General features: G+C 39.0%; 1 protein-coding gene across 15 annotated transcripts in view; it reads right to left on the bottom strand.

Annotated features, from left to right (window-relative positions):
* The window catches only part of LOC128700135 (Ca[2+]-channel protein alpha[[1]] subunit D), a gene marked incomplete at its 5' end in the record, with an annotated part of 794286 nt that overhangs the window by 612829 nt on the left and 156391 nt on the right, over positions 1-25066 (bottom strand). For all 15 annotated transcript variants that reach the window (XM_070100780.1, XM_070100771.1, XM_070100781.1 and 12 more), the window contains 1 exon segment: positions 17983-18083. In XM_070100780.1, the coding sequence (XP_069956881.1) occupies positions 17983-18083 (101 nt within the window).

The raw sequence follows: 25066 nt of genomic DNA, 5'->3' as shown, positions 1-25066 counted from the left end.
CTGCATAACAGTAAATTTTGTATTTTTTTGTATGAATAAAAAATCAAAACAGAAAGCAATAATAATGTAAGAGGGGCCTCGAGATGTGACTAATGAACAGAGGATATGCTAATTTAGTGCCAAGAATGTCTACCTTGTTTATTCTGGACCCTATTTTGAAACTGGCATCTTTTTTAATTTGCGTGAAATTGGCCAAATTGCCAATTTCTGACCACTATATTGGGTAGTTCAAATTGGTAAATGGGCAGTTTCTTGTACTCAGCTGATAGATAAAATGGAGTTCTAAAGAAATAGCTATGAGTTTGGTCAATTGAAACAACGAAATTGGCTGTAAACAGGGCTCAAAGTCGGCGAAATTGCCAATACACATATGTCGCCGATTCCGCTAACTTCGCGGGAGCATAATTCCGTGAGTTTTCGACCAAATTTTGAACTTTTGGTGTCATTACCATTGGGAAAAGATTCTCTTATCATTTCATAAGAAAAAATAATTTTGTTTTTTTCCGAATATTTGGCGACATAGAATGACAGTTTCAGAAAGGGGTCTGAAACAGTCAAAGGGTTAAATAAACTGTATTATTATTTTTGATAGTGTAAATAAGTAAACAATTCTGGTGAAGTAATTCTGTAATAAGAATTATCTTGAAAAACTAACCAGCATGCCCATCAGTTTAACCTCTGTAACAACATTAATGGACTCCTAAACCACAAAAAAAAATAAAATAAAATAAAATAAATTTCTAAGAGCCATGCAAAGAAGTTACATTAGCCATATATTCCAACTGACTATTTTAGATAATAATCTTACTACAATACAGATATAATTTGATAGAATCGTATGCTCTGAATAAAGCCACTAATTATGAAATGAATTTCAGACTAACAATAAGGATCTTTTTTTTTTTTTTAACCACACCAGGGATCTCCCACCAAAGTAGGGCAACTCGAAAAAAAAGAAACACTTACATCATCATTTAATTTCAGTCTTGCCTGAGGCACACTGATACAACAGTTCAGATGCCCCTCCAAAACTTCAAAATATCACCAGCCCTCCTTCAGATTTCAGGCACTGTATATCCCACCTCCAGGACTCAAATCCAGCTAACCAGTGTTGACGTGTAAGCAAGATAACAAAATGTTACCTTGCTTACATTTCAACAGCTCATCAAGTCCCAAAAATCATTTGCTTTCACTCACTCCAATCTAACATATCTCAGTATCAGTACAGCTTGACTAATCCATTACGGTCGTAAGTACAATGAGGTATGTTGCAAATGATAAGTTGGTCAGAATTAATGGATATAATATTTATAATAGGTAGTAGGTTGGTAAACAGCAACCACCCAGGGAGGTACTACTGTCCTGCCATGCGATTGTGAAACAGAAACCTGTAACTGTTTTACATGATGGTAGGATTGCTGGTTTCTTTTATCTGTCTCATAAACACGTTGGATAACAGGTATATCTTGCTACTTCTACTTACACTTAGGTCACACTACACAGGCATGCACATGCATATATATACATACACACATCTAGGGGTTTTCTTTTTTTTCTTAATAGCTCTTGTACTTTTTTTTTTTTTTTTTTTTGTCTCTCTATTGTCCATGGGGAAGTGGAATAGAATCTTTCCTCAGCAAGCCATGCATGTTGTATGAGGCGACTAAAATGCCGAGAGCAATGGGCTAGTAACCTCTTCTCCTGTACACATTTACAAAAAATGAGAAGAAAAACTTTATAAAACTGGGATGCTTGAATGTGTAGATAAGAATGTGCAGATAAGAAAGAGATGATTGCTGATGTTATGAATGAAAAGAAGTTGGATGTCCTGGTCCTAAGCGAAACAAAGCTGAAGGGGGTAGGGGAGTTTCAGTGGGGAGAAATAAATGGGATTAAGTCAGGAGTATCTGAGAGAATTAGAGCTAAGGAAGGGGTAGCAATAATGTTGAAGGACCAGTTATGGAAGGAGAAGAGGGAATATAAATGTGTAAATTCAAGGATTATGTGGATTAAAATAAGGGTCGGATGTGAAAAGTGGGTCATAATAAGCATGTATGCACCTGGAGAAGAGAGGAGTGTAGAGGAGAGAGAGAGAAATTTTGGGAGATGTTAAGCCAATGTATAGGAACCTCTGAACCAAGTGAAAGAGTAATTGTGGTACGGGACCTAAATGCTAAAGTACGAGAAACACTTAGAGAGAGTATGGCAGAAAAGTTTGGGGTGCCAGATGTAAATGATAATGGGAGCCCTTTGACTGAACTTGTATAGAAAGGGGTTTAGTTATAGGTAATCCGTATTTTAACCCTTTGAGGGTCGACAGGCCCTCTCCAAGACTTGTTCTCAGGGTCGGCCAAATTTAAAAAAAAAAAAAAAATAATTTTTTCTGATGAAAAGATAGAGAATCTTTTCCTGATCATAATGACACCAAAAGTATGAAATTTGATGGAAAACTTACGGAATTATGCTCTCAGGAAGTTAGCAGTCTCGACGATGTTTATGCATCGGCGATTTTGCCCACTTTGAGCCCTATTTTCGGCCAATTCCAGTGTACTAGTCGACAAAAATCATAACTATTTCTCTAGATCTCCATTTTTTCTATTGAATGAGTACAAGAAACTACCCATTTACTGTTTTCAACTATCCAATACAGTGGTCAGAATTTAGCAATTTTGTCAATTTCACACAAATTTTCAAAAGATGCCAATTTCCAAATAGAGTCCAGAATAAAAAAGAAAGACATTCCCGGCACTAAAATAACATTTCCTCTGTTCGTTAGTCACATCCCCAGGCCCCTCTTATATTTCTTTGGCTTTCCACTTTCAATTTTTATTCTTACAAAAAGTAGAAGATTTACTGTTATGCAGACTACTGCATTAGTGTAGAAATGGTATAAATAATATCAGCGCACTTGGGAAAGAATATTAGACTCACCAGTTGACATGTATTGGACGCTTGGCATTTGTTTACTTTTGAACTTTGGTAAAAATCGAACATTTCTGCTACTTTGAGCTCAATTTCAAGGTACCTTTCATTGTAAAACCAGTCAAAATCATCCCAATTTCTGTAATATGTCTTCCATTCTATAAAATGAGACCAAGAAAACTAGAATACAACAATAAATACCATACGAAAATACAGTGCAAAGTCGCTGTTTTATTCCAAAAACATGGTCAAAGTTTTTTTTTTCTCATTATGCACTGTGTGCTGCAGGATTTTTTTTATACTGCGCACACTGACCATATAGACCCATTCTTTCATATGTAGGCCTACCAGCTTTCTCCCACTAGATTTGAGGGCGCTAGAATTTAGTCGTAATAGTAAGTCAAAAACCCTGGGTTGTAAGCTGTACTAGTACGACCGAAACCCCCAAAGGGTTAAGAAAAAGAGGATAAATAAGTATACAAGATATGATGTAGGACGTAATGACAGTAGTTAGTTGGACTATATATTGGTAGATAAAAGACTGTTGAATAGATTTCAGGATGTACATGTTTATAGAGGGGCCACAGATATCTCAGATCATTTTCTAGTTGTAGCTACAGTGACAGTAAAAGGTAGATGGGATACAAGGAAAATAGAAGCAGCAAGTAAGAGAAAGGTGAAGGTGTATAAACTATAAGAGGAGGTAGTTAGGGTAAAATATAAACAACTATTGGCGGATAAATGGACTAGTGAGAGTATAGGCAATGGGGTCGAAGATGTATAGGGCAGGTTTAAGAATGTAGTGTTAGAATGTTCAGCAGAAGTTTGTGGTTACAGGAAAGTGGGTGCGGGAGGGAAGAGGAGCGAGTGGTGGAATGATGATGTAAAGAGAGTAGTAAGGGAGAAAAAGTTAGCATATGAAAGGTTTTTACAAAGTAGAAGTGATGCAAGGTGGGTAGAGTATATGGAGAGAAAAAGAGAGGTTAAGAGAGTAGCAAAGCAATGTAAAAAGAGAGCAAATGAGAGAGTGGGTGAGATGTTATCAACAAATTTTGTTGAAAATAAGAAAAAGTTTTGGAGTGAGATTAGTAAGTTGAGGAAGCCTATGGAACAAATGGATTTGACAGTTAAAAATAGGTGAGGAGAGTTATTAAATGGAGAGTCAGAGGTATCGGGAAGATGAAGGGAATATTTTAAGGAATTGTTAAATGTTGATGAGGAGGAATAACATCTTGTAGGAGTGAGGAAGAGCCAGTTGCGAGTGTGGGAAAAGTTCGTGAGGCAGTGGGTAGAATGAAAGGGGGTGGTAAGGCAGCTGGAATTGATGGGATAACGATAGAAATGTTAAAAGCGGGTGAGGATATAGTTTTGGAGAGGTTGGTGCTATTTTTTTTTTTTTTATTATCACACTGGCCGATTCCCACCAAGGCAGGGTGGCCCAAAAAAGAAAAACTTTCACCATCATTCACTCCATCACTGTCTTGCCAGAAGGGTGCTTTACACTACAGTTTTTAAACTGCAACATTAACACCCCTCCTTCAGAGTGCAGGCACTGTACTTCCCATCTCCAGGACTCAAGTCCGGCCTGCCGGTTTCCCTGAATCCCTTCATAAATGTTACTTTGCTCACACTCCAACAGCACGTCAAGTATTAAAAACCATTTGTCTCCATTCACTCCTATCAAACACGCTCACGCATGCCTGCTGGAAGTCCAAGCCCCTCGCACACAAAACCTCCTTTACCCCCTCCCTCCAACCCTTCCTAGGCCGACCCCTACCCCGCCTTCCTTCCACTACAGACTGATACACTCTTGAAGTTATTCTGTTTCGCTCCATTCTCTCTACATGTCCGAACCACCTCAACAACCCTTCCTCAGCCCTCTGGACAACAGTTTTGGTAATCCCGCACCTCCTCCTAACTTCCAAACTACGAATTCTCTGCATTATATTCACACCACACATTGCCCTCAGACATGACATCTCCACTGCCTCCAGCCTTCTCCTCGCTGCAACATTCATCACCCATGCTTCACACCCATATAAGAGCGTTGGTAAAACTATACTCTCATACATTCCCCTCTTTGCCTCCAAGGACAAAGTTCTCTGTCTCCACAGACTCCTAAGTGCACCACTCACTCTTTTTCCCTCATCAATTCTATGATTCACCTCATCTTTCATAGACCCATCCGCTGACACGTCCACTCCCAAATATCTGAATACGTTCACCTCCTCCATACTCTCTCCCTCCAATCTGATATTCAATCTTTCATCACCTAATCTTTTTGTTATCCTCATAACCTTACTCTTTCCTGTATTCACCTTTAATTTTCTTCTATTGCACACCCTACCAAATTCATCCACCAATCTCTGCAGCTTCTCTTCAGAATCTCCCAAGAGCACAGTGTCATCAGCAAAGAGCAGCTGTGACAACTCCCACCCTGTGTGTGATTCTTTATCTTTTAACTCCACGCCTCTTGCCAAGACCCTCGCATTTACTTCTCTTACAACCCCATCTATAAATATATTAAACAACCACGGTGACATCACACATCCTTGTCTAAGGCCTACTTTTACTGGGAAAAAATTTCCCTCTTTTCTACATACTCTAACTTGAGCCTCACTATCCTCGTAAAAACTCTTCACTGCTTTCAGTAACCTACCTCCTACACCATACACTTGCAACATCTGCCACATTGCCCCCCTATCCACCCTGTCATACGCCTTTTCCAAATCCATAAATGCCACAAAGACCTCTTTAGCCTTATCTAAATACTGTTCACTTATATGTTTCACTGTAAACACCTGGTCCACACACCCCCTACCTTTCCTAAAGCCTCCTTGTTCATCTGCTATCCTATTCTCCGTCTTACTCTTAATTCTTTCAATTATAACTCTACCATACACTTTACCAGGTACACTCAACAGACTTATCCCCCTATAATTTTTGCACTCTCTTTTTTCCCCTTTGCCTTTATACAAAGGAACTATGCATGCTCTCTGCCAATCCCTAGGTACCTTACCCTCTTCCATACATTTATTAAATAATTGCACCAACCACTCCAAAACTATATCCCCACCTGCTTTTAACATTTCTATCTTTATCCCATCAATCCCGGCTCCCTTACCCCCTTTCATTTTACCTACTGCCTCACGAACTTCCCCCACACTCACAACTGGCTCTTCCTCACTCCTACAAGATGTTATTCCTCCTTGCCCTATACACGAAATCACAGCTTCCCTATCTTCATCAACATTTAACAATTCCTCAAAATATTCCCTCCATCTTCCCAATACCTCTAACTCTCCATTTAATAACTCTCCTCTCCTATTTTTAACTGACAAATCCATTTGTTCTCTAGGCTTCCTTAACTTGTTAATCTCACTCCAAAACTTTTTCTTATTTTCAACAAAATTTGTTGATAACAGCTCACCCACTCTCTCATTTGCTCTCTTTTTACATTGCTTCACCACTCTCTTAACCTCTCTCTTTTTCTCCATATACTCTTCCCTCCTTGCATCACTTTGGTGCTATTATTTAATAAATGTATGGAAGAGGGTAAGGTACATAGGGATTGGCAGAGAGCATGCATAGTTCCTTTGTATAAAGGCAAACGGAATAAAAGAGAGTGCAAAAATTATAGGGGAATAAGTCTGTCGAGTCAGGAGCAAGGGGTTAGTGACCCCTTATCCTGTATACATCACTCAAGTTGAAAAGAGAAATTTCTGTTTTTCTTTTTGGGCCACCCTGCTTCGGTGGGATACAGCCGGTTTGTTGAAAGAAGAAGTCTGTGAGTATACCTGGTAAAGTGTATGGATGAGTTATTATTGAAAGAATTAAGAGAAAGATGAAGAGTAGGATAGCAGATGAACAAGGAGGCTTTAGGAAAGGTACAGGGTGTGTAGCCCAAGTGTTTACAGTGAAACATAAAGGTGAACAGTATTTAGATGAGGGCAAAGAGGGTTTTGTGGCATTTATGGATTTGGAAAAGGCATATGACAGGGTGGTAGGATGGCTGGTGTCTTTTTTTTTCTGTCTCAGACCCATACAAGATTTCAGGTCTCAGACCCATACAAGATTTCAGGTATGTCTTGCTACTTCTACTTACACTTAGGTCACAGTACACATACATGTACAAGCATATATATACACACCCCTTTGGGTTTTCTTCTATTTTCTTTCTAGTTCTTGTTCTTGTTTATTTCCTCTTACCTCTATGGGGAAGTGGAACAGAATTCTTCCTCCGTAAGCCATGCGTGTTTTAAGAGGCGACTAAAATGCCGGGAGCAAGGGGCTAGCAACCCCTTCTCCTGTATATATTACTAAATGTAAAAGGAGAAACTTTCGTTTTTCCTTTTGGGCCACCCCGCCTCGGTGGGATACAGCCGGTGTGTTGAAAGAAAGAATAGAAGCATAATAAGAAAATTAAAAGTGAATATAGGAAAGAGTAAGGTTATGAGGATAACAAAAAGATTAGGTGACGAAAGATTGGATATCAGATTGGAGGGAGAGAGTATGGAGGTGAATGTATTTAGATATTTAGGAGTGGACGTGTCAGCAGATGGGTCTATGAAGGATGAGGTGAATCATAGAATTGACGAGGAGAAAAGGGTAAGTGGTGCACTTAGGAGTCTGTGGAGACAAAAAAACTTTGTCTGTGGAAGCAAAGAGGGGAATGTATGAGAGTATAGTTGTACCAACACTCTTGTATGGGTGTGAAGTATGGGTGATGAATGTTGCAACAAAGAGGAAGCTGGAGGTAGTGTAGATGTCATGTCTGAAGGCAATGTGTGGTGTGAATATAATGCAGAGAATTCGTAGTTTGGAAATTAGGAGAAGGTGTGGGATTACCAAAACTATTATCCAGAGGGCTGAGGAGGGGTTTTTGAGGTGGTTCGGACATGTAGAGAGACTGGAACAAAACAGAATGACTTCAAGAGTGTATAAATCTGTAGTGGAGGGAAGACGGAATAGGGGTCGGCCAAGAAAGGGTGGAGGGAGGGGGTAAAGGTGGTTTTGTGTGTGAAAGGCTTGGACTTCCACGTAGACCACAAAATGACCCAAGAATACTAAGAATGTAACCCAAATCTTGACAAATAGAAGATCTAAGGAAGACAGCCCTGCTAACCCAAACACTGCCTCCACTGCTAGACAACCACTTAACCCAAGCTCCGAGAAAACAAGCCTTCTCCATTGCTACACAGTATCTACTTCAGTGATACTATGAAAGGATATCGCAGAAGAAACAACATCAGTAATAAAAGAATAACAGCAAGGACCCTAGAACTCAACTTGTCTACCCAGCAGGACGCCGGTGTATCATCAACCCCCCCTCACCGCCGCCACCCAGGGAACAACAACAACAACAAACATGGCTGACTCCCCCTCCAACTCCACTCCCTTCAAAGGATTCACCCATGATTACTCAGGTATGATTATTCCTGACAATATCAAGGACTACATCGTTGCTCTAGAAAACGAAATCAAAGATATCAAAGCAACACTCGAGCGACGAGAATCCAAGATATCCAACCTCGAGAACAAGATCCAAAACCTTGAAGAGAAGATTACATCGGGAAGTGTTGACACAGAAAATACTCTGAAAGCAGCTATAGCCAGTCACACCGAACAAATAACTACAATAAATATGAAGGTTGAAGAAGCAATCAAGGACTGGAATCAGAACATGCACACTCGACTAAATGAATACGTACCTTGATTTCCAAGACGACAAAACTGAACAAGATAAGTTGTCTGATGCAGTTATAATAAACAGTCCACACATTCCAAGTGACATAACACAAGCTCAGTGCAAAGAAACTGCTGTCAGGATAATACAGGACCACGTACAAGTCATCGTGCAAAACAATGAAATCAAAGAAACACGTTTGTTAGGAAAACCAGGAAGTAAACACAGTATAATGATCAGACTTCATTCATACGATAAAAGAAAGGGCCTAATTAAATCAGCAATTACAATGAAAAATGGAGTGTACATAAATGAGTGTCTAACAAGAAAACATCAAAACCTTCTGTTCAGGCTGAGAAAACTTAAACAGGAAAACAAAATACATCAGTGTTTCACGCGAGATGGGAAAATACTAGTAAGGAAAACATCAACAGGACAACAATATACTATCTCAAACGAACACGATTTCTCTACCTTCCTTAGAAAAGCTGTCATTTCTGTAACAGATTAGATAAGTGCCCTTAATACATATATATGTGTGGTGCATATAGTGTACCTTACTATTATATTGTGCATTATTATTTTTATTATTTTTTTCATCACAAGCTAATGCTAACTACCTCCAATACTTTTTTACTTCTTTCTTACTGCTATTAATTGCTCATAATTTTATGTTACAAGTCAAATCTTACTCCAAATTAATATTATTCATTGTTCTTACCTTATTATTATTTTTTTTTATTATCACACCGGCCGATTCCCACCAAGGCAGGGTGGCCCGAAAAAGAAAAACTTTCACCATCATTCACTCCATCACTGTCTTGCCAGAAGGGTGCTTTACACTACAGTTTTTAAACTGCAACATTAACACCCCTCCTTCAGAGTGCAGGCACTGTACTTCCCATCTCCAGGACTCAAGTCCGGCCTGCCGGTTTCCCTGAATCCCTTCATAAATGTTACTTTGCTCACACTCCAACAGCACGTCAAGTATTAAAAACCATTTGTCTCCATTCACTCCTATCAAACACGCTCACGCATGCCTGCTGGAAGTCCAAGCCCCTCGCACACAAAACCTCCTTTACCCCCTCCCTCCAACCCTTCCTAGGCCGACCCCTACCCCGCCTTCCTTCCACTACAGACTGATACACTCTTGAAGTCATTCTGTTTCGCTCCATTCTCTCTACATGTCCGAACCACCTCAACAACCCTTCCTCAGCCCTCTGGACAACAGTTTTGGTAATCCCGCACCTCCTCCTAACTTCCAAACTACGAATTCTCTGCATTATATTCACACCACACATTGCCCTCAGACATGACATCTCCACTGCCTCCAGCCTTCTCCTCGCTGCAACATTCATCACCCACGCTTCACACCCATATAAGAGCGTTGGTAAAACTATACTCTCATACATTCCCCTCTTTGCCTCCAAGGACAAAGTTCTTTGTCTCCACAGACTCCTAAGTGCACCACTCACTCTTTTTCCCTCATCAATTCTATGATTCACCTCATCTTTCATAGACCCATCCGCTGACACGTCCACTCCCAAATATCTGAATACGTTCACCTCCTCCATACTCTCTCCCTCCAATCTGATATTCAATCTTTCATCACCTAATCTTTTTGTTATCCTCATAACCTTACTCTTTCCTGTATTCACCTTTAATTTTCTTCTTTTGCACACCCTACCAAATTCATCCACCAATCTCTGCAACTTCTCTTCAGAATCTCCCAAGAGCACAGTGTCATCAGCAAAGAGCAGCTGTGACAACTCCCACTTTGTGTGTGATTCTTTATCTTTTAACTCCACGCCTCTTGCCAAGACCCTCGCATTTACTTCTCTTACAACCCCATCTATAAATATATTAAACAACCACGGTGACATCACACATCCTTGTCTAAGGCCTACTTTTACTGGGAAAAAATTTCCCTCTTTCCTACATACTCTAACTTGAGCCTCACTATCCTCGTAAAAACTCTTCACTGCTTTCAGTAACCTACCTCCTACACCATACACTTGCAACATCTGCCACATTGCCCCCCTATCCACCCTGTCATACGCCTTTTCCAAATCCATAAATGCCACAAAGACCTCTTTAGCCTTATCTAAATACTGTTCACTTATATGTTTCACTGTAAACACCTGGTCCACACACCCCCTACCTTTCCTAAAGCCTCCTTGTTCATCTGCTATCCTATTCTCCGTCTTACTCTTAATTCTTTCAATTATAACTCTACCATACACTTTACCAGGTACACTCAACAGACTTATCCCCCTATAATTTTTGCACTCTCTTTTATCCCCCTTGCCTTTATACAAAGGAACTATGCATGCTCTCTGCCAATCCCTAGGTACCTTACCCTCTTCCATACATTTATTAAATAATTGCACCAACCACTCCAAAACTATATCCCCACCTGCTTTTAACATTTCTATCTTTATCCCATCAATCCCGGCTGCCTTACCCCCTTTCATTTTACCTACTGCCTCACGAACTTCCCCCACACTCACAACTGGCTCTTCCTCACTCCTACAAGATGTTATTCCTCCTTGCCCTATACACGAAATCACAGCTTCCCTATCTTCATCAACATTTAACAATTCCTCAAAATATTCCTTCCATCTTCCCAATACCTCTAACTCTCCATTTAATAACTCTCCTCTCCTATTTTTAACAGACAAATCCATTTGTTCTCTAGGCTTTCTTAACTTGTTCTTACCTGTCCATTTAATTTTGTTTACCACTACTTGTTTTTTTAGTCACTTTTTATTGTGTGTGCAATTAGTGTATATTCCAATTACTTTTTTGCAAGTACCAAAACTATCTTTTGCTAGCTAGTACCAACTACCTCATTTTTTTTTTACTTTTTATTGTGCAATAAACTGCTCAACTTATTTAATATTACAAATCAGATCTTACTCCTAAACCAATATTATTTCATAGTGACTATCTGTCCATTTAACTTGTTTACCATTACTTAATTGTAGTCCCTTATATATTTTTTTTTCCTTTATTTTAGCTTTATATAACTACCTTAGCTCATATATTCACAATTGTTAAAATAATCAAGGTGCTATTCTCAGGTGCTAAAGTTAATAAGTTCACTATTTTGCCATTATACTCCAAAGCTCATTTATTTGATTACCACTTTATTGTTCACCACAACTTATATTAGTCCCTTTTATATTATAATTTTATATTATACTTCTAACTTTAAAGAATTACCTTTTAGAGTACTACCTACTATCATATTCCCAAGCTCCATTATTTGATCATCACTTTATTTGTTCACCACAAATTATTTTAGTCCCTTTTATATTGTCTCCTTTATTTTAGCTTTAAAAAACTACCTTAGCTCATTATTTTTACATTTGTTAAATAATTCAGGTGCTATTTTTTTTTAGCTTTAGAATATTTACTTTATTTTTTACTTAATACTAACTATAGATTCACTACAAATCTTATGATTACAAGCATTGATCCTGATACCAACCTCTTATTTAATGACTTAAATGATTCAAACAGTTACTGTAATTACTACACAGCAGAACAATCAAAGGCACTTCTCAGAGCCAACAACAACATAACTATCTTTAACTACAATATCAGATCTTTAAGCAAGCATTATGATGACCTCCTAGCATTACTAAATTCCTTGCATGCCAATATGTCCATCATTACACTAACTGAAACCTGGCTAAAGCCTGATACTACAGATGTCTATGCCATTCCTGGTTACACAGCCATACACAACTGTAGGCCAGACCAACAAGGGGGTGGCACTGCTATATACTACTCAGACCAACTAGAATGTATCACTAATACTTGCACAAGGGATGAACATGGGGAATATATAATAGCTAAATTCAAATCCAAATACCTACAAAAACCTCTCACAGTGATAAACATCTACAGAGTTCCACAATCAAACATTAGCCAATTTAGTCAAAACCTAGGAAGTATGATAACTGATGCATGCATGAACAAAGATCACTTACTACTCTCAGGTGACTTCAATATAAATCTCCTGCAAGACCAGGACCCACACGTTACTGAATTCACAAACACAATGAGTAACTGCATGTTGCTACCAACAGTAACAAAACCTACAAGAGTTACAGAGACTAGTGTTTCCCTACTTGACCACATCTGGACCAACACCATATCCCCTTTAAAATCAGGCATAATTACAGATAATACCACAGACCACTGCCCTACTTTCCTCATAACAACTCTTGGTAAAATACCCCAAGACACTACTAAAGTCACCTTCAGACTTCACAATGAGGCAGCCATTAATAACTTCACAAAAGCAGTAACAAACATTGACTGGCACACTGAGCTAGAAATCTATACAGATATTGACGAATGTTTTAATAATTTTCTAAAAAAGACCCAATACCTTTATAACAAGCACTGCCCTAAAAAAAACTAAACAGATGACAGCTAAGAGACTGAACAGTCCCTGGCTAACACCCAGCATTCTCAAATCCATAAATACAAAACACCGATATGAAAAACAGTACAGAATGGGTCACATAACCAGAGACCAAACAAAACGTTACTCATCAATCCTAACCAGCCTGATAAGAAGGGCAAAAAAATTGTATTATGAGAACAGATTATCCAACTTACGAGGTGATATAAAAAAGACCTGGAAGACCCTATCAGAAATTCTGGGAACAAAAAAGATATCACGACATAGCGAAATAAAATTAGCAACATCAGATGAACCCCAACTCCCACCAACAGAAACAGCAAACAGACTCGATGATTTCTTCTCCACTATAGGTCAAAACCTTGCCAATAAAATCCCAAGCTCAGATACCCCACCAAATGACTACCTCACTGGCAACTACCCGAACACACTGTTCCTAGCTCCGACTAACCCATACGAAGTCTCCCTTATTATCAACGCACTGAAAAACAAGGCAGGAGATTTAAATACCTTACCACCCTTTATATATAAAAAAGCGTCACAAGTACTATCACCAATTATTGCAACACTCTTTAACAAATCCATTGAATCCTCCACCTTCCCTACAGTTCTCAAAATAGCAAGGGTCACCCCGATCCATAAAGGAGGAGACCAAACAGAGTTGAATAACTATAGGCCAATATCCAATTTACACCCTCTCTCAAAAATCTTCGAAAAATTAATTCATAAACGAATCTACTCCTACCTCATCTCCCAAAACATTCTCAACCCCTGCCAATTTGGATTCAGGCCTAATAAAAATACTAATGATGCTATTATACACATGCTAGAACATATATACACTGCAATAGAGAAAAAAGAAGTCCCACTGGGGATCTTCATTGACTTACGTAAAGCTTTTGATACAGTTGACCATGACTTGCTCCACGTAAAATTGTCACACTATGGTATTAGAGGGCACTCCCTCAACTACCTCAAGTCTTACCTCAGCAACAGAAGCCAATATGTGTACGCAAATGGGGCAAGCTCTTCCGCACAACCAATTACAGTTGGTGTCCCACAGGGAAGTGTCCTTGGCCCTCTTCTCTTTCTCCTATACATAAATGACCTACCAAATGCTTCGCAATTACTCAAACCCACACTTTTTGCAGATGACACTACATACGTCTTCTCTCACCCGAGCCCAGTCATGCTAGCCAATACTGTAAACACCGAATTACAGAAAATATCTACCTGGATGAGGACTAACAAACTTACACTAAACATTGACAAAACCTACTTCATTCAGTTTGGTAACAGAGCTACAGATGTACCTCTTAACATAACGATAAACGGATCACCTATCACAAAGCTAACAGAGGGAAAATTCTTAGGAATCCACCTCGATAATAGACTCAAATTTCATACACATATACAACAAATTTCTAAGAAAATTTCCAAGACTGTAGGCATACTATCGAAGATACGGTACTATGTTCCACAGTCAGCCCTCCTGGCCCTTTATCACTCTCTTATTTACCCCTATCTCACCTATGGAATTTGTGCATGGGGCTCAACAACAATTAACCATCTCAGACCACTAATTACCCAACAAAAGGCTGCAGTTAGAATGATAATAAATTCTCACTACAGGCAACACACTCCACCAATATTCAAAACACTCAACCTACTCACCATACAAAACATCCATACTTATTATTGCACCTATTACATACATAGAACACTTAACTCTGATATTAACCCTCCCCTCAAACATCTCCTTGCCAACCTCAACAGAACACATGACCATAACACAAGGCACAGATCACTCTTTGATGTTCCTCGTGTCCATCTCACGCTATGCAAAAACTCAATGCACATAAAAGGCCCTAAAATCTGGAATTCATTACCTGTAAATATAAAAGAAACACTACCTGTTTATAAATTCAAGTCTCTTCTCAAAGTTCACTTACTCACTCAAAACCAAATAAATACTGACTAACTGAACCTTATAAATTGTATATCCAAAATGTTACTCACAATTATATCACATAAATGTTAAACCTAGGACCCAATCTAACTTTGTTATTTTTTTAAATACACTACCTAACAGAATACTCCATTCTACTGAATGTACAGCAATGCATGCAACCATATGACCTGTCTTTGTAATACTCATTTGTGCTTTATAGTCATCTGTTTACAATAATGTCTTATCACTGATTTCATCATTGCTTAGTTAATCTTAAGTTAATTTTAAGCCAGCCCGTAATGCTATGCATATAAGTGGCTTTGGCATGCTGCTCTTACCTGTATTTTTTTTGTACCTCTGTATATATGCTAAAATTTCTAAATAAATAAATAAATAAATAAAGCATTCGTGAGCGTATTTTATAGGAGTGAATGGAGACAAATGTTTTTTAATACTTGACGTGCTGTTGGAGTGTGAGCAAAGTAACATTTATGAAGGGATTCTGGAAAACCGGCAGGCCGGACTTGAGTCCTGGAGATGGTAAGTACACCTACCATCTGACTTACGACCTGCTCGACATACAACAACTCAACTTACGACCATGTTTTGTATGCCAAATTTCTGGGAAATAAACAACTACAGTGGACCCCCGGTTAACGATATTTTTTCATTCCAGAAGTATGTTCAGTTGCCAGTACTGACCAAATTTGTTCCCATAAGGAATATTGTGAAGTAGATTAGTCCATTTCAGACCCCCAAACATACACGTAGAAACGCACTTACATAAATACACTTACATAATTGGTCGCATTGGGAGGTGATCGTTAAGTGGGGGTCCACTGTATTTGTGTTTTACACAGTGTTTATCCTAAACCTTACAGTATAAAATACAGTACTAACAGCATAAAAAGTAAAGTAAAAAATGAAATACCAAAATAAAACAATAAAATAAAGTCATTACAAAAATGTGATGTTGATATTCAGTAGTAAGGTTCGACTTATGTCCATTTCGACTTATGACCAGTTGGTCGGAACCAAGCTCAGTCGTAAGTCGGATGGTACCTGTACAGTGTCTGCAATCTAAAGGAGACGTGTTAATGTTGCAGCTTTATAACTGTAGTGTAAAGCAACCTTCTGGCAAGACAGTGATGGAGTGAATGATGATGAAAGTTTTTCTTTATCGGGCCACCCTGCCTTGGTGGGAATCGGCCGATGTGTTAATAAAAAAAAAAATATTTATAAGAGATTCAATAGGTGCCTTTTAACAATATCAGTGATGATGTTGGAAGATGGGGAAACTTTTAGCATTTTCAGGCAGCAAGTTCCAAATTTTTTGAACCTTTAATTTATATGGCATTTTTGAACAGGTTAAGTTAAGCTGTTCCTAAGAAATTCCAGAGAGATACTTGTTCCTCATATTGGTGTACATGTATTCTGTTGTAGCTCTCGAGATACAATTTAAGCTCTGGGTTAATATAGAAGGAGGGGAGCTAATGTTGCACTACAGTTGATGATGAAAGTTTTTCTTTTTCGGGCCACCCTGCCTTGGTGGGAAACAGCTGGTGTGTTAATAAAAAAACAATACCATGGCCAGAACAATACACAAATAACCCATTCTTAGGAGAGGGGAAAGTAATGATGACATTTCAGTCCGACTTGGATCACTGACAAGGACTTGCCAATGGTCCAAGTTGGATAAAAGAAGTAACTTAAAAAGTATCATCACTAACTTAGCATCTCTAGTTTTAAAGTTTTATTTATCCATTTATCATTTTCTTTGCAGATGTAATAAAACTGCTATTACATCTGCAAGGATGTAATAACAGTGTTGGCATAAACCTTGGTAATAAATACCGACAAGTTGAAAAACACATAAGCAAACACTAGGACATATTTATTAGAAAATGTTTCGGTCCTGGGACCTTGATCACTTCTTACAGAAAAAGTGATCAAGGTCCCAGGACTGAAACATTTTCTAATAAATAATATGTCCTAGTGTTTGCTTATGTGTTTTTCTAAACCAATAACAGTGTTATAACAACCTATTAACATTATCAGTCCAAAGGCTCTGACTTTAATCTTCCACTTCATTAAATGATTCAAATCTCTCTTATATTCCATTTCAGTTTTTACTTCCTCAATTTTTCCATAGTAACATGACTAAAATTTGTCATAATTTAACATCATATTGTTGTGCTTGGCCCACTGGAAGACTTGGTTTACATCAGCTTGGAGGTTTGTGGTATTCTCAATGGAAACCACTCTTGTATTCTATTATTATCTGCAAAGGATTATATGGTGCTATGATATAAGAATGAGAAATAATTGAGGCCAATACTCTTCTATTCGTCAGAAACTAAAAATCCACCTGTCTACTTTTCCAGTTATTCCTTTTGCTCATAATATGAGCACTATTACACCATGGTCACACTTGTCAAAAGTTCTTGCAAAGTTTGTGTACACTATAACTGCATTTTGTTTGTCTTACAGTACATCTATGGTCATGTCACAATGGCCCAGCAACTACATGAGGAAGGACCATTATGACAAGGTCTTAGCTGCACTGGGCGACAAGCAAAATGCAAATGTGTACACTTTTTTTTTTTTTTTTTAAACAAGTCAGCCATGTCCCACCGAGGCAGATGAACTAAATTATAATACCTGCAAATTTCAGCATTACACTGTGCCTGGTATGATTAACTATGAAGACCACAACCTTTTCCATGTTAGCTGCTGTCTCTCTGGCTTCACAGTATAGCTTGGATTGTTAGGATAGTTATTAATCTTTAGACAGTGGTAGTCAAAAAGGGATCGAACTCAACAGAAAGTGATAGGTACATCTAAAACTGGTGGTTTAGGAGTGCAACTGATAGCCAGAGGTTAACTGACCAAATACAGAAACTTCTTTTCATTCTCGAAAATGTAGTAAAATAGTATGAAATTCTATGCTTACTCTATAGTTAAAAAAATTTAAACATACTCTACCTTAAAGCTATATGATTGAGTGCAGTCTTCTCCTCAGCTTCCATGCCATCTTCTCCTTCCATTTTAATTCTTTCTCTCTCTCCTTCATCTCCCTCTCCACCCTGCAAAAAGTAACAAAAATATAAGTTAAAATTATTAACAGTAATAATACCAAACAACACTGTATATTTAAAGTAATCAAAGACTAACAGTAGAAGAAAAATATATCGAATCTAATACAATCGAAATTTACATCATCTAGTTTAGTTAAAAATTAACGTATAAAATCTAATCCAGCACAGTTGTGTGCGTGTACTAGATTAAACTTTTAGTTAAACACTGCTTATTCATAAACTATGAGAACACCAGATAGGCACCAAAAGGTCATATACCAAAAATAAATGATGTTGGTAAAAAAATAAAAAAAAAAATAAATACAAATTTTAAACATAACTGCAGTAAGCATCTGATAAAAGGAATTAATAAATGGAAGGGGGTGTCTGCTTTGGAGAAAAATCTACTACATTGAAAGTGTCAATTAAGCAGATGTAGTCCACTTAATCAATTGACTACCAGAAAAGGACAAATGCCCATTAAAAGAAACTTAGTCTAACCCTTGCAAGTTTAGGGGTAAGGGTCATCCTAAGAAAGGATGGACGAGAGGGTAAGGAGGTTGTGTGTGAGGGGCCTGGACACACAGCAGGCATGTGTGAGCATGTTAGATAGGGGTGAGTGAAGATGAAATGGTTTTTGGGACTTGACAAGCTGTTGGAGTGTGAAAAGGGTAATATTTTGAAAAGGGATTCTGGGAAACCTGTTAGCCAGACCTGAGTCCTGGAGGTGGGAAGTACTTCATGTCTGCACTCTAAAGAAGAGGATATTTCTAGTTTAAAGTGACATCTAAATTCTTGTACCTGTGAGCCTTTAACAAGACAGTGATAGGTGAATGATGGTGAAAGTGTTCTTCTTTGGGCCACTCTGCCTCAGCGGGAGATGGCCAGCATGTTAATCATAATAATAATAATAATAATGTTAAAAGCAGGGGGGATACAGTGATGGAGTGGTTGGTATTTTTGTTTAATAAATGTATGAAAGAGGGGAAGGTACCTAGGGATTGGCAGAGAGCATGTATAGTCCCTTTACATAAAGGGAAGGGGTACAAGAGAGATTGCAAAAATTGTAAAGGAATAAGTTTACTGAGTATACCAGGAGGAAAAGTGTACGGTAGGGTTATTATTGAAAGAATTAGAGGTAAGACAGAACGTAGGATTGCGGATGAGCAAGGAGGTTTCAGAGTGGGTAGGGTATGTGTAGATCAAGTGTTTACATTGAAGCATATATGTGAACAGTATTTAGATAAAGGTAGGGAAGTTTTTATTGCATTTATGGATTTAGAAAAGGTATATGATAGAGTGGATAGGGGAGCAATGTGGCAGATGTTGCAAGTATATGGAATAGGTGGTAAGTTACTAAATACTGTAAAGAGTTTTTATGAGGATAGTGAGGCTCAGGTTAGGTTGTGTAGAAGAGAGGGAGACTACTTCCCGGTAAAAGTAGGTCTTAGACAGAGATGTGTAATGTCACCATGGCTGTTTAATATATTTATTGATGGGGTTGTAAAAGTAAATGCTAGGGTGTTCGGGAGAGGGGTGGGATCAAATAATGGGGAATCAAATACAAAATGGGAATTGACACAGTTGCTTTTTGCTGATGATACTGTGCTTATGGGAGATTCTCAAGAAAAATTGCAAAGGTTAGTGGACAAGTTTGGGAGTGTGTGTAAAGTTAGAAAGTTGAAAGTGAAAGAAAAATTGGATATCAAATTGGAGAGTAGTAGTATGGAAGAAGTGAATGTTTTCAGATATTTGGGAGTTGACGTGTCAGCGAATGGATTTATGAAGGATGAGGTTAATCACAGAATTGATAAGGGAAAAAAGGCGAGTGGTGCATTGAGGTATAAGTGGGGACAAAAAACGTTATCTATGGAGGCAAAGAAGGGAATGTATGAAAGTATAGTAGTACCAACACTCTTATATGGGTGTGAAGTTTGGATTGTAAATGCTGCAGCAAAAAGGGGGTTGGAGGCAGTGGGGATGTCCTGTCTAAGGGCAATGTGTCATATAAATATTATGCAGAAAATTCAGAGTGTGGAAATTAGGAGAAGGTGTGGAGTTTATAAAATTATTAGTCAGAGGGCTGAAGAGGGGTTGTTGAGGTGGTTTGGTCATTTAGAGAGAGTGGATCAAAGTAGAATGACATGGAGAGCATATAAATCTGTAGGGGAAGGAAGGCAGGGTAGGGGTTGTCCTCGAAAAGGTTGGAAGGAAAGAGTAAGGAGATTTTGTGGGCGAGGAGCTTGGACTTCCAGCAAGCGTGCGTGAGCGTGTTCGATAGGAGTTAATGGAGACGAATGGTATTTGGGACCTGACGAGCTGTTGGAGTGTGAACAGGGTAATATTTAGTGAGTGGTGCGTTGAGGTATATGTGGAGTCAAAAAACGTTATCTATGGAGGCAAAGAAGGGAATGTATGAAAGTATAGTAGTACCAACACTCTTATATGGATGTGAAGCTTGGGTGGTAAATGCAGCAGCGAGGAGACGGTTGGAGGCAGTGGAGATGTCCTGTCTAAGGGCAATGTGCGGTGTAAATATTATGCAGAAAATTCGGAGTGTGGAAATTAGGAGAAGGTGTGGAGTTAATAAAAGCATTAGTCAGAGGGCAGAAGAGGGGTTGTTGAGGTGGTTTGGTCATTTAGAGAGAATGAATCAAAGTAGAATGACATGGAAAGCATATAAATCTATAGGGGAAGGAAAGAGGGGTAGGGGTCGTCCTCGAAAGGGTTGGAAGGAGGGAGTAAAGGAGGTTTTGTGGGCGAGGAGCTTGGACTTCCAGCAAGCGTGCGTGAGCGTGTTCGATAGGAGTTAATGGAGACGAATGGTATTTGGGACCTGACGAGCTGTTGGAGTGTGAACAGGGTAATATTTAGTGAAGGGATTCAGGGAAACTGGTTATTTTTATATAGCCAGACTTGAATCCTGGAAATGGGAAGTACAAGGCCTGCACTCTAAAGGAGGGGTTCTGTATACTGGCAGTTTGGAGAGATATGTTGTGTATCTTTATACGTATATGCTTCTAAGCTGTTGTATTCTGGGCACCTCTGCAAAAACAGTGATTATGTGTGAGTGAGGTGAAAGTGTTGAATGATGATGAAAGTATTTTTTTGGGGGGGATTTTCTTTCTTTTTGGGTCACCCTGCCTCGGTGGGAGACGGCCGACTTGTTGAAACAAAATAATAATAAAGAAAACTGTCAAAGTGGGATGTCTGAATGTGTGTGGATGTTGTGCAAATGATAAGATAAAGATGATTGTGGATGTTATGAATGAGAAGCAGCTGGATGTCCTGGCTTTAACTGAAACAAAGCTGATGGGGGTGGGAGAGTTTCAGCGGGGAGAAATAAATGGAATTAGGTCAGAGGTTTCAAATAGAGTTAGAGCTAAAGAAGGAATAGCAATAATGTTGAAGGGTAAGTTATGGCAGGAAAAGAGGGAATATAAATGTATAAATGCAAGGATTATGTGGGGTAAAATAAGGGTTAGATGTGAAAAGTGGGTTATAATAAGTGTTTAAGCACATGGAGATGAGAGAAATGTAGAGGAGAGAGAGAGATTTTGGGAAATGTTGAGTGAGTGCATGGGGAGTTTTGAACCAAGTGAGAGAGTACTTATGGTTGGGGGATCTCAATGCTAAAGTGGGTAACAATGTTGTGGAGGGAGTAGTCGGTAAATTTGGGGTGCCAGGGGTAAATGAAAATGGGGAGCCTTTAATCGAGCTATGTGTAGAAAGAGGTTTGGTAATAAGTAATACATATTTTGTGAAAAAGAGGTTAAATAAGTACACAAGGTATAATATAGAATGTAATTAAGTAATTTGTTAGATAATGTATTGGTGGATAAAAGGTTGACAGGTAGGCTTCAGGATGTACATGTTTATACAGGGGCAATGGATATATCAGATCATTATTTAGTTGTAGCTACAGTTAGAGTAAGAGGTAGATGGGACATTAGGAAAATGGCAACAGCAAGTAAGAGGGAGGTGAAAGTGTATTAACTAAGGGAGGAGGAAGTTAGGGCGAGATATAAGCAACTATTGGCAGAAAGGTGGGCTAACGCAAGTATGAGTAGTGGGTGAAGGGGGGTTGAAGAGGGTTGGATGAGTTTTAACCCTTTGAGGGTTTCGGACGTACTAGTACGCACAAATTCTAGTGCCGTCAAATCTCACGGGAAAAGGCTGGTAGGCCTACATGTGAGAGAATGGGTCTGTGTGGTCGGTGTGCGCGGTAGAAAAAAAATCTGGGACCCAGTGGTGCATTGTGGGAACGCCATCTTAGTAAACAATATCCACCATGCCTCGCGGTAAGAAGCTCCTCACTCCTTGGCGAATTGGGACACTTTTGTTCCCCAGTGACAGTTCTAATACAGATGGAAGTGCCAGTGAAGATGAGTTTCAAGGTTTTGGTGAGGTTTTGACCAAAACTAATGACCATAATATCGGTAATAGTGAGGAAAACCCAGACCACCCTCAGCCTTCCACCGCTGGTGCTGGGCCGTCTTGTTCACATTCAGTTGTACCAGAATCCAAGAGGAAACTTCTATTTTCTCAAATCCCAGACTCAGATGAGAGCATGGGTGATGATAGTGATAGTGAATATGAACTACAAGCTCTTCAAACTAGTTCCAGTAGTGATAGTGAAGTGCAGTATTCCCCAGTGAAGTGTCAGTATATACGACGATATATGAGCTCTGGTAGTGTGCCATATGCTATTCCAAGGGGAAGGAGTGCATCTCAGAGTACATCCCGTGGCTGTACAACAGGAACAGACAGTGAAAATGACGATGATACTGTTGCAATTGGGATGGAAAATGTGCGTGGTGGTAGTGGTGCTGGCGGTGAGGCACCAGCAGTGGGCCATGCTGCCACCCACGCCGCTGCCTCAGCTGATCTACAACAAAGGCCACCATCCCCCACCCACCCATCACACCAGCCTCCACAACCACAACCTCCACAACCACAAGTCATTGTCCAGTACCCACCAGCAGACCACACCTGGGATTGGCAGGAAGCTGTCAATTTTGTTCCAAATGCCCACCAGTTTGATGACAGCCAAAGTGGAATACTGCCATCTTGTACACTTGGGGACAATGCCACTGAACTGGAATGTTTCGAGTTATTCTTTGACGAACCACTGATGGAAAGTATTGTCATGGAAAGCAACACATACTACGAGTACACCATGGCAAACGCATTACTTTCACCAAAATCACGTCTACACCAGTGGAAGGAGGCAACTGTGGCTGAGATGTATCTTTTCTTTGCCACAATAATGCTTATGCCACATGTGTATAAGCACAAAGTGAAATCATACTGGTCAACAGACCACCTGATTGCAACCCCAGGTTTCAGTGATATAATGCCAGTGAATCGATTTGTGCTAATGTTACGTATGCTTCACTTCTCAGATAAAACCAGGCCTGACAGAAACAACAGGTTATATAAGATTAGGAATGTGTTTGTGTATCTGAAAGAGAAATTCAGTACGCATTTTTATCCCTTCAGGAAGCTTGTAATTGACGAGTCTTTGATTCTGTTCAAAGGAAGACTTTCTTTCAAGCAGTACATACCAAGCAAGAGGAAACGCTTTGGTATAAAGTTGTTTGTGCTTTGTGATTGTTACAGTGGTCTGGTATTGGATATTATTGTGTACACTGGAAGTTATACATTGCAAAATACCAGGAAGTTATTGGGCATCTCAGGTGATGTGGTTAGAACAATGATAGAACCATACCTTGGTAAGGGGCATATATTATATACAGATAACTGGTACACAAGCCCCTCACTCAGTGATTTTTTGCGAGTGAACACGACAGATGTGTGTGGCACAGTGCATGCAAATCGGAAACATATGCCCAGGTTTGACGCTGGCACTCGTAGAGGTGAGGTGCAGGCGTTTGCTGCCAATGACATCATGGCATTTCGGTGGCATGATAAACGAGATGTCACACTGCTGTCATCAGTTCACCCTAATGAAATGGCAGACAGTGGCAGGCAGCATAGAGAGAGCAATGAACCCATTCTAAAACCTGCAGCTGTGATTGATTACACCTTCAACATGCATTCAGTGGACAAATGTGACATGCAGATTGGGTTTGCTGATTGTGTTCACAAGAGTTATAAGTGGTATGCAAAACTCTTTTTCCATCTTCTGGACATTTCCATGCTCAATGCTTATAATATGTATAAGATGAGGACCAGAAACAAACCACAGTACGGCGAATTCTGTTTGTCTGTCATCAGACAAATAGTATTCAAGTACCAAGGAACAGCACCTGCAATTGACCGCCCACCAAATTATCAACAATTACCTGCTCGTCTGAAGCATGGTGATCACTTCTTGGTAAAAGTGCCTGCTACTGTTTTCAAGAAAAAGACTCAGAAGAGGTGTTATGTCTGTTCACATACAAAAAAATGCCCACAACAACACAGAAACACTCATTTTATGTGTGAGGAATGTAAAACACCACTGTGCATGACACCATGTTTCAAAGAGTTCCACAGGCTGCAGAACTTCTAGAAATATTCCCTGTGACTGTATATGTGTATATAAAATATAGAAAAATAGTAATAAACAACATTTCATATCGTTTGTTTGTGTAAATATTTTCTATAAACAAAATAATGACAACAGTGTTTACGCCCTTATTGTATAGTATTGAAAAAGAAATAACTTACAAAATACTTATCATGTTGGCCTCAGAGGCTATAAAAGTTACTCAGGAAAAGAAAAATTGATAAATAATTGATAATAGTACATAAAAAAGTAAATAGAAAAATACCGGGTGACGGCAGTCGGCGATGTTACCAGATGTTGTTCAATTTTGGCAAACTTCACGCCTCCATATCTCGGTAAGTATTGACGGTAAATTTTTTTTGTTTAGCCTATAATGTTTAGAAAAAAAAAAAAAAAATTTTTTTCATAAGAAAAAATAATTTTTTTTTTTTTTAAATTTGGCCGACCCTGAGAACGAGTTTCGGAGAGGGCCTGTCGA

The sequence above is a fragment of the Cherax quadricarinatus genome, chromosome 74, assembly GCF_038502225.1.
Source record: "Cherax quadricarinatus isolate ZL_2023a chromosome 74, ASM3850222v1, whole genome shotgun sequence".
NCBI classification, from domain to species: Eukaryota; Metazoa; Arthropoda; class Malacostraca; order Decapoda; family Parastacidae; genus Cherax; species Cherax quadricarinatus.
Note: the sequence above shows the minus strand (reverse complement) of the source record. Positions and strands in the feature narration are given on the sequence as shown.